The sequence below is a fragment of the Oratosquilla oratoria genome, chromosome 4 (assembly GCF_046742065.1).
Source record: "Oratosquilla oratoria isolate Oo_2021 chromosome 4, ASM4674206v1, whole genome shotgun sequence".
NCBI lineage: Eukaryota > Metazoa > Arthropoda > Malacostraca > Stomatopoda > Squillidae > Oratosquilla > Oratosquilla oratoria.
The window spans coordinates 27,025,729-27,036,716 of record NC_134780.1 but is presented as its reverse complement, the minus strand read 5'-3'; the positions used below and the strand labels follow the sequence as shown (position 1 = coordinate 27,036,716).

General features: G+C 38.3%; 1 protein-coding gene across 1 annotated transcript in view; it reads right to left on the bottom strand.

Annotated features, from left to right (window-relative positions):
• Positions 1–566: 566 nt before the first annotated feature.
• Positions 567–10,988, bottom strand: part of LOC143024700 (facilitated trehalose transporter Tret1-like) — a 33,508-nt gene continuing 23,086 nt past the window's right edge. Inside the window, exon 6 of the mRNA XM_076183743.1 lies at positions 567–5,756. Coding sequence (XP_076039858.1) covers positions 5,013–5,756 — 744 coding nt within the window. The 3' untranslated portion in view covers positions 567–5,012. The remainder of the gene's footprint in view (positions 5,757–10,988) is intronic.

Below are 10,988 nucleotides of genomic sequence, written 5' to 3'. Positions count from 1 at the left end.
GAAAAGTGTTAACCATGGCTTCCATGTGACAAATTCTAATGAGATAAGCGAAATCGTCAGGTCGGCCGATTTGGCGTATCATGGAAAAAATACATTTGAATGACCGAATTGTTAGCACACAAGAACTGTGGCACTCTTAGATTAGTGGAAGTGATTAAATTGTGTTAGGGTAGGGCTGTTTGCAGAGGATTCTGATTTTTCATTGTAGTGTTTCCACAGTTATCCAATGGGTTCATCTTGCAGCAGTAAACTAGATCCTTTCACATAAGTTGCATAGTTAATGTCATCATTAAAGCTGCATACTGAACTATTATATGGGTTCATGTCCACTGTTTCTAACTGCAATAACTAGGATTTTGTGTTCTTTCCAGAGGCATCTAGACTGATTTTTTTTCCAAAGCCTATGTTAATGCATCTGAAAATCTCATGATTATAATAAAAAGGTTCAAGGCAGCCCCAGTTGGTGATATTGACTCTTAAAGAGGATTCATTTTCTCAATATCTGAGAAGGTTACCATTAGTTTTCCAAATTTAGAAAGCTACAGGTATGAAATAAAATCAAAGTCTTATTATATAAGATTTAATGTATACATACATGAATATAGAAATTAATACTTACATATTATATATATAAATATATATATATATATATATATGTTTTTTCAGTGAATAGTTTCTCTGACAAATGCACCTCAAATAAGCTTCATATTTTAAAGTACAAGTCAGGCAATGACAGGCATTTTTTGATGAAAGGTTTATAATCAATTTGATGCAAATAGTATGTACAGCCTTTCCACCATACTGTTATACTCTCTTTGGACAAATGGTACTGCTTTAGATTTGAAGAATGTACATTATTGGGTGAATAGGTGAAACCAAGTTTGCCTACCTATTCACTTCAGCTTTGAAATCCTTGAGTGAAAAGAAAGGTGATCATTTTGTATTAGAGCATGTCTGTTATGTCCAGGTTTGGTGCAACTGAAGTAACCTGATTAGTGTTGTTTCAAACAGAAAATTTTCTGCTGCTCCAATTGTGAGGAGTTTATTTGCATTGAATTTTATCTATTTTGTAACATTTTGTTAAGTGTTGAAGGAAAATATAAATGGCTCTTTCATTATTTTTTTTGTTTTATTTCATGTTTTCCTTTAAGTAAAGAGGAATAGTATGTAAAAATTGGTAATATTTATGTTGTTGATATCATTGTTATAATTATTATTATTATTATCATTAGGCCAATGGAGGCAAAGAAACCATGAAGAAATTAGGGGGATAATAGCAAACATACAACAGGAAGAGATATAGGCAGGCCATGTGGTAAAAATGAATCAAGAAAGGAATCTGTACCAAGTTTTAAGTGGGACAGTTCTAGGAAGGAGACCATTAGGAAGACCCCAATATAGATGGAATAACATTATCAAAGTCTTAGATTCTAAGATGTCAAATAACATGTGGAAAACTTAGAGCAATAGTAGGAGATCGCCAACAACAGATCAATGGAGAGCCTTGGTGAAGGCGGTCATGGGACGTCAGACCCGAGTACTACAGGAGTAAGAAAGAGAGTATTTTATTATTATTCCACTTTACAAGGGAAAAGGGGACAAGTGTGAGTGTAGTAGTTTCAGAGGGATTAGCTTCTTAAGTGTAGTTGGGAAGGATTATGGGAGGATCTTGACTGAGAGGATTAAGAGAGGAACAAAGGGAGTATTTTGTGAGGAACAGTGTGGATTTAGGACAGGTAGAGATTGCGTAGATTAGATTTTTGTGGTAAGACAGATATGTGAGAAAGCTATAGGAAAAGGTAAAGATGTGTTTTGGGCTTTTATGAATCAGGAAAAGGCTTATTACAGGGTAGACAGGAAGGCATAGTGGGAGGTTTTGCAGATATATGGGATAGGAGGAAAGCTAGGAGCTGTCAAGAGTTTTTATGAGAGTAGTAGAGCATGTGTCAGGATTACAAATGGAGAGAGTGAGTGGTTCGAGGTAAAGGTGGGACTTTGTCAGGGATGTGTTATGTCGCCCTGGCTGTTCAACTTATACATGGATGGGGTGGTGCGGGAGTTAAATGCAAGGGTAGTGGGTCAGGGATTGGAGATGTTTAAAGAAAAGTGGGAGGTGAGCCAGCTGTTGTTTACAGATGACACTGTGCTTGTAGCAAGATCAGAGGAGGGATTGAGGAAGTTGGTGACAGAGTTTGGGAGAGTGTGTGATAGAAGACAGCTGAAGATAAATGTGGTTAAAAGTAAGGTGATGAGATGTACAATGGGTGAAAGTGGCAGCAGACTGAAAGTGAGCATTAAAGGAGAGTGACTGGAGGAAGTGGATAGTTTTAGATACATGGGTGCGAATGTGGCAGGAAAGGGTGGAGGTGGAGGTAGAATGTAGATTGAGAAAAGCTACTAAATGCCTTGGTGGATTAAAAAGTGTAATGAGGAATATACATTTGGTAATGGATACTAAGAGGAGATTGTATGAAGGAGTGATTGTGCCAACAGCACTCTATGGGGCAGAAACATGGAACATAAGAGTGAAGGAGTTTGAATGTGTTTGTGATGAGGTGCCTGAGAAGTATGATGGGGGTTACTAGGCAGGATAGAGTAAGAAATGAGGAGAACAGGGGTGATGAGGGAGTTGGGAGATAGGGTTGATGAAAGAGTATTTGGATGGTTTGGACACATGGAAAGAATGAGTGAAGAAAGACTAGTAAAAGAGGTATGGAAGGCAGATGTGGAGGAAGTGAACATGAGGGGGCGACCTAGGATGAGATGGATGGATGGGGTGAAGGGGGCTTTGGGGAAGATGGGATGTCTGTTGAAGAAAGATAGGAGAGGACAGAAGACGGGTGAATGGAGAATGGTTGTACATGGATGATGTTGTGATGCATGAGGTAGAATGGATGGGGGTGAGATAGTATGTGTGAGAAAAATTTGACGCAGCCCGAAGGGATTTCTCCCCGTCTTCTCCTTTTCTGCATGAGGGGATGGAGAGGGGGGGTTGCCGATTTACTGAAGCGGCCTTACTGTGGATGTGTTGTGTCTTGCGACACTACTTCTGACCCAGGATAGTGGATAAGATGCAGGGATGACCCATCATCCAGGAGGTGCCAAGATAAGAGGGAGTGTAGAGGGTGGAGGGGAGTGGAGTGTATAGGGACGGAATAGGTGAGAATGGTTTTTATGCCTTTGTTTTCTGGCTACCTCCCTTGTTAGGGGGAAAAAGCATTTGGTACATGGATGTATGTATGTTATTATTATCATAACTATTTTCAGCATGAGGGGATGGAGAAGGGGGGTCACCAATTAAATGAAGTGACCTTGCTTTGGATGTACTGTGTCACACTGCAATGCTTCTGACCAAAGACAGTGGGTGGGAGACAGGGATGACCCTTTATCCACAAGGAGCTAAGATGAGAGGGAGGAAAGGGTGATGGATGGGAATGGAATGGGTATATGCCTTTTGACTTGGCTAACTCTTGTAAGGGGGGAAAAGCCCGGAGTATATGGATAGATTATTATTCATTAAGGAATGTGAGTTTTATAATCATGAGCTAATGTGAGAAGGAAACAAATAGGGGCTGGATACGAGTGTAGCGAGTAGAAGTGGATGTATGCCTTGGCTGACTACCTCCCTTATAAGAGGAAAGAGGCTCTTAGTATACAGATAGATAATTATTATTATTATACATGTACCAAAACCCCGGTGTCCAAATTAAAACACACAGGATGTGTGTATGTAAGAGAGAGAGAGAGAGAGAGAAATGTGGGGGAGAATCCTCATTTCACAAATAAGCTAACTGGTAGGTGTGAGGTAGTGACTGAATAACTGACGCTTATATTTGGACACTGTAATACATTTCTTTATATACTAATATTACCTTTGTTCTTCCCATTTACCAACTTCATCAAAGTACCACAGTGTGTGATGGTGGGGTATCAGAAGGTGATTTCTACAAGTCTCTAATTATAATATGCATGTGGACAGTGCAAGACCAGTAGTCACTTCGTATCAGGATAGCACAGCAGTAAAGCTAAGTAACCACTTGCCCATCTGAACAGCCTTGTTTAGGATTCACTCTGGCACCCCACAAGGGGAAAGTGCCCTTCCACTCTATAGGGGGGACGGCCAACACCCATCCAAAACCAATTTGTTGTCCCTCCCATCTTAGCACCTCATGGATGAAAAGTTATCCCTTGCCAGGGTCAAAGGCAGTGCAGCAAGACAGCACTTACACAGCAGGACCTGACATTCAAAACTGGTTTACACCCTACCAATTCATGGTATAGTGATTCCCATCCCCCCTTGTTACTTAAAACCTGGTTCTCAGAAAATAAGATTGCACATCATAATTTCTTGCCAGCTGCATTCCTTTGTGCTGTAAGTTGCCTTGGACCCTTAGTAGCTGGAATTCATAGTATGCTGAGAAGCCTGTTGACATCATAGAGTGTCATGACATTGAAGCACCCTTTACAGAGAGAATGCACAGTATGCTGGTCTCATTCTGGCGTGAATACTGACCCACATTGATTATGGCTAGTATCTTTGGATCTGCAGTAAGTACCAGGAGCAGTCACATAACAAAGTATGTATACATATTGATTGTATTGGTGTATTGAGGAACTCTTGTTGTACATACTTGTAGATGAATCTGACTGGTTCAATTTGAAGGACCCTAAAATAATATTCTTTTTCAACAACATGAATATCCTTAAGAACTGCATACAATATCACAATTGTGTGAGTGATGAATTGTTTGATACTGTTCATGGAATTCCACGATGAGTTTTAGCATAAATAACGACCTGAAAAGAATCTAACACTTCTGTTTACAAAAAATACTATATGATTAATCACAGGATAAAAAATGGACTCAAACTATCATATATAACACTGAGACACTGAATGGACTAAAATAATGGTATTCATATGAATTACATCCAATTCCTGTCCAAAGTTCTGTCATAGTTAACAGGTTTGTTTGTAATTACGTTACAAAAAAATTCCATGGTACGTTCTATCAGAATTTTGTCCGTTGGTCTTCACAGTGGACGATTTCTAGGTTACCTTTGTGAAACTCATTCCCATTTTGATGAGATGGTTTACTTATAATGATTATTTCACCATTCCTTTTGGGCTTGATGAACAAGTTCTGAAGCTCCACGAGACTTCGACCTCGAGTCTCGGGGACTTTCCACCAGAAGATGAACATTGACGTAGCGTTGAAAGCAGCGAGGAGGAGGAAGGTGTAGCCCCATCCCATGGCTTCCACCATGGGGAGGAAAGTCAGAGAAGCTACAAAAAACAGGGCAAAAGTGATGGTCACACAAATAGAGACTCCGATTGACCGAACGGGCGTTGGGATGATCTCACTCGTCAAAAGAGGCATGAGAACACTTGGGCCTGTCCCTTGACTGAGAACGAAAATTATTAGAGATGCCATGATGATCCAGTTGGGGACGGTGGGAATGATGAAAGAGATGCCGCAGAGGACTAGGGACAAACTGCAGATCAAGGAGGCCCCCAGGTACAAAGGTCTTCTCCCGACACGGTCAACTGCAGCAAAGGACAGGAGGCTGCCCATGAGACGGGCTACTGCCAGTAAAACGGTGCATGTGAATGGATCCAGCCCAACATCCGCCTCATCAAAGATAAACACAGAATACTGTATGACAACGCCCATGCCACCCATCAACAATGTTGAGTTCACAGAGATCATGATCAAAATTGGCACGTAGTTACTTGACTCCTTCAGAAGCACAAACTGAAAGCATGAAAAATGCAGATGAATAAGAAGATGCAGTGGATTAAGTAGCATTGGGTTGCATGAATCTATTGCTATACAGTATTGGTAAAATTCTTAAAAATATCTATTTTTGTGAAATCTCTAAAAAAGATTGTATAAACAGATATACAAGGTGGATGTTCACTGGCTGAGCAGGTTAGAGCATCACTACTTGCAGTGGAGATTGAGGAGGTGACAGTAGTTCGAATCCTGCCACCAGCAAGTTGGACCAAGGGCATGGTTCATTAGATTCCATGCTACAAAGTCCTCTGTAAGGGGTAATATCCTAGACTCCTGATGGGAGGAGTTCATAACATTAAACTAAATCATCAATACAAAGTCCACCCAGTCATTGCTCTCCTGTATCACATCAATCACTCTTGGATAGAAATTCAACAACTTTGAACCATTTATCTTTGTTGTTCTCTGAATTCAAATTGGTTCTATTCCTCTTCCAAGTATTTTGTCCCTTGATTTAAAATAACAATTACCGGCAGAATGATCAGAGTAGACACCATTTGAAGATAGAACCTTTACTAAAAGTAAAACAGTATGCTTGTTGAAGCTTTTTCAAGTACACGTGTGAACATGAAAAGCTTCTGCAAGCAAAACATTGTAATTTGATAAAGGTTCCATCCTGACATGGTGTCTGATCATTTTGTTCCTTCACTATTTTTCACAATTTTCTCATAATCTTAGGTATTATGTTTGTCAAGGACCCTGACATGGTGTCTGACATGATGTCTGACCATTTTATCCCTTCCCCGTCTTTTACAATTTTCTCATAATCTTAGGTATTACGTTTGTCAAGAACCCTGATTTAAGTGTAGGTGGGTGTATGATTCACCATTGTTTTGGATCAAGTGATGGACCTGTGATTGACAGCTATTACCTTCCTGGATGAGGGTTCAGAGCTCAAATATGATCCATTCTATGGCCATAAGTGTGCACACACACAACTTCTTGCCCATCACCAGTGTGTGTATATTTACCTAGTTGTATTTTATGGGAAGGGGAGCTATGCTCGTGGTGTCCCGTCTTCATATCTCATTTTATCTAAACTGTTTTTAAATTCATGAATTGTTTTTGCACACACCACTTTTTCGTCTAACTTGTTCCAGATGTCTATTACTCTGTGGGGAAAGCTGTTCTTTTTCAGGTCCCTTCTATAGCTGTCTTTCTTGATTTTCTTTCCATGTCCTCTTGTATGTCTACTATCCCATTTGATTAGATCCTCTCTATCAATAGTTTCTATGCCTTTCATGATTCTATGAATAGTCATCAAGTCTCCTCTCTCTCTTCTTTGCTCTAATGTCTGTAGCTCAAGTTTTGTTAGTCTCTCTTCATATGATTGTTCTGAGAGTGTTGGTGCCAATTTTGTAATTGCTCTTTGTATTCTTTCAAGTTTTGTTATACAATTTTTTGTACTTGGTGACTACATCGTCGGTGCATATTCCAATCTTGGTCTTATCAAAGTAACTAGTATTTTCTTCACCATTTCTTCGTCCAGGTATGTAAATGCCACTTTGATTGTTCTTATTGAATTATAAGTTTCTCCAAAAATTTTGTTTACATGTTTCTAAGGGGACATATTATTCATAATAATGACTCCCAGGTCCTTCTCATTTCTACTTTTTTTTTTGCTTCTTCCAAATTCCATTATACTACACTTCTTGATATTGAATTCCATCTCCCACTTCCTACTCCATTCCCATACTTTATTGAGATCACTCTGTAGCGACTCACAATCTTCTTCAGTGTTCACTTTTTTCAACAGTTTTGCATCATCCACAAAGAAGCTCATATAACTTTCAATTCCTTCATCCACATCATTAATATATATAGCAAACATTATTGGGGCAAGAACTGTTCCTTGTGGAACACCACTTATCACTTCATCCCAATTGGAGTGTTTGTCTCTTATCACCACTCTTATTTTTCTTTCATGCAAGTCTTCCATCCACTTCAGTAGTTTGTCCTGTATTCCTCCTGCAGTTTCTAATTTCTTAGGCAACTTCTTATGTGGCACCTTATCAAAAGCTTTATCCAGGTCTAGAAATCCACAATCAGCCCATCCATTTCTTTCTTGTATTACATCTATTAGCTTTGAATAGAAACAAATTAAGTTTGTGATGCATGATCGTCCTTGTCTAAATCCAAATTGCCTTGGATTTGGTACTTTGTTTTTTTCCAAATGCTTTACCCATCTACTTTTGATCATTCTTTCACAGATTTTAGTAATATTTGTAAGAGAGACCAGTCTATAGTTAGTAGGGTTTTCCTTGTTTTCCCCTTTATATATTGGTACTATATTTGCTCTTTTCCAATCTTCTGGAACTTTTCCCTCTTTCAATTAACTGTTTATTAGGCTATGTATTTTGTCCGCTAGTTCATTCCTGCATTCTCTCAAAATCCAGTTTGCCATTTCATCTGGTCCATACTATTTTCTGACATCGAGATTACTCAAGTGTTTCATTATTTCATTTCTTGATTCTTCTATCTCTTTCATAGGGGGAACTCTCTCCTCCCATTCAATATCTCTAGGTTGTATGTTCTCCCTTGTAAACACCGATTTAAAATGCTTATTCATAATTTCTGCCATTTCTATTTCCTCTGTGTATTCGACTCCTCTTTGTCGTAGTTTCTCTAATTCTTGTTTGCTTTTCAGTTTGTTGTTTACAAATCTGTAAAATAATTTTGGTTGATTTTTACATACTGTTGTTTCCTCCTTATGTATTCTTTCCCAGTCAGCTTTTTGAAAAAAAAAAGTCACAGTTTGTTTTTTCACACATCAATCTTCCCTTTCTATATTGTTCGTTTTTTTCATGTATTTTTCCTCATTTAGTTCCAGCTCAACCAATATGTGGTCACTTTTACTTATTGGTGTTTTATATTTGATCTTGTCCACTATTTCAGGTTCTGATGTGATTATCAGGTCCAGTCTCGATGGTTCTTCCTCATTTCTATACCTAGTATTCTCTTGTATCCATTGCGTCATTGTATGTTCAATAATCATATAGAGTAATACATTTCCCCATAGGTCATCTCCACCTTTCACTGTCATCTCTTCCCAGCAGATTTCTTTACAATTAAAGTCACCCATTATAATTATTCGTCCTACGTCTTCCATTATCTTACTTAGTGATATCCTTGTGTCTTCTAGCATATTTTTGTGTTCTCTCTCTTCCCACGAAGCCGTTTTAGGAGGCACATAATTTACTACAAACTTCTTGCTCTTCCTCTCCTTGTCCTCCACTTCCATCGTAATCACCTCTATACTATTCTTTCCATATGTGATATTCCTCACATTTATATCCTTCTTAGTCAGGAACATAACTCCACCCTCTTGTTTTACCTCTCTGTTTGTAATCCAACAATTATATGCACCATGTCCTACACTGTTGGGTGATAATGGACCTTTCAATCTTGTCTCTACAATTCCCATTATGTCCGGTTATTTTTCCTTCAGGTAATCATTCAGTTCGTTCAAGCCTGCTATTAATCCATCTATATTTGTGTAAGACACTTTTAATTTTCTGCTACTTCCATCGTGTTTTCTGTTTCCCTTCCGTTTTTCTCTGCTATGAACCATTTCCTCACTTTCATATTCAATACTCTCCAATAGAATTTATCTTTTTCTGTCTCTGTTCTTTTCTCGTTTTTCCTTAGCTTCGTCTTTTTGTTTTCTCATTCTCTCTTTCCTCTTTATTCATTTCTCTTTTTATCCATATCTGTTTAAATTGCTCACTGCTAGTTTCCCTGTTTTTGCTAAGATATTCTCTGCTGTTGTTTGTGACCTGAATTTAACCTTAATTGGTCTGGTCTTATCAGTATTGTATATCCCGAGCCTTTACGTTTCTTCTATTTGTTTCCCTATTTCTGGTTCATCTTCTTGAACTACTTCTAATATACCATTTACCTTTTCCTTTTCCTCCTTTATTCTTGTAGTCCTATTTAGATTATACTTCTCTTCCATCCCTAATATAATTATACATTTCTTTTTATCTGCTAAGTCTCTTACTATATTCTCCTTCTTTCTCATCACTTTAATAACTGTGCCTTCAGTTTGTTCCTTCATCTGTTGTTTCACTATATTTCTAAATTCAATTTTGTTATTCTCCTGAACCTTTTTCCAACCTCTTACTGTTTTTGTTATGGACTTTTATTTTCTTTATAATTCCTCCTTAATTCTTCATTCTCTTCCTTAATTCTCTGTCTTTTATAATTCTTCTACTTCTTTAGTTATATTTTGATTCTCTTTTCTTAGTTCTTCCAGTTTATCAACTTTCTCTGCAACTAGAGTTAATTGGTCAAACCTAACCTTCCATTCTTCGTTAATTTTTTTTTTCTCCTCTAGATTTACTAGTCGGGGGAGGTTGTCCCCTCCTCCCTCTTTAAATCCATAGAAGCAGCTATCATCTCTTTCCATTGAGCTGCTATTATCTAAATTTCTGCTCTTCACACCTCTGCTTCCTTGTTGTTCGTCTGTATATTATGCCGCCCGTTTGTTTACGTCTCTCCTAAGATCCTGGGCTCATTCGTCCCCTTCCACATTTCCTTCCAGTTTCCTCAGTAATCCCTCCCGTTCTCCTTTTTCTTCACCTTCCCACCACACCACGAGCTTTCCCCTTCCCTATTAATACAACACATGTACTTCCTTATCGTTGTGATCCTCGAAATTTGCAGTTTTCTCTGGAGTCCAAACTTCGTTGTCACCTCTACCGACGCGTATTTACCTAGTTGTATTTACCTAGTTGTATTTTACGGGAAGGGGAGCTATGCTCGTAGTGTCCCGTCTTCATATCTCATCTAAACTATTTTTAAATTCATGTATTGTTTTTGCACACACCACTTTCTCATCTAACTTGTTCCAACTGTCTATTACTCCGTGAGGAAAGCTGTTCTTTTCCATATCTCTTCTATAGCTGTCTTTCTTGATTTTCTTTCCGTGCCCTCTAGTATTTCTATCATTCCATTTTATCAGATTCTCTCTATGAATAATTTCTATGCCTTTCATGATTCTGTAAATAGCTATCAAATCTCCTCTCTCTCTTCTTTGCTCTAGTGCCTGTAGCTCAAGTTTTGCTAGTCTCTCTTCATATAATAGCTTTGAGTGTGTTGGTGCCAATTTTGTAATTGCTCTTTGTATTCTTTCAAGTTTTTTTTATACACTTTTTTGTACTTGGTGACCACATCGTTGCTGCATATTCC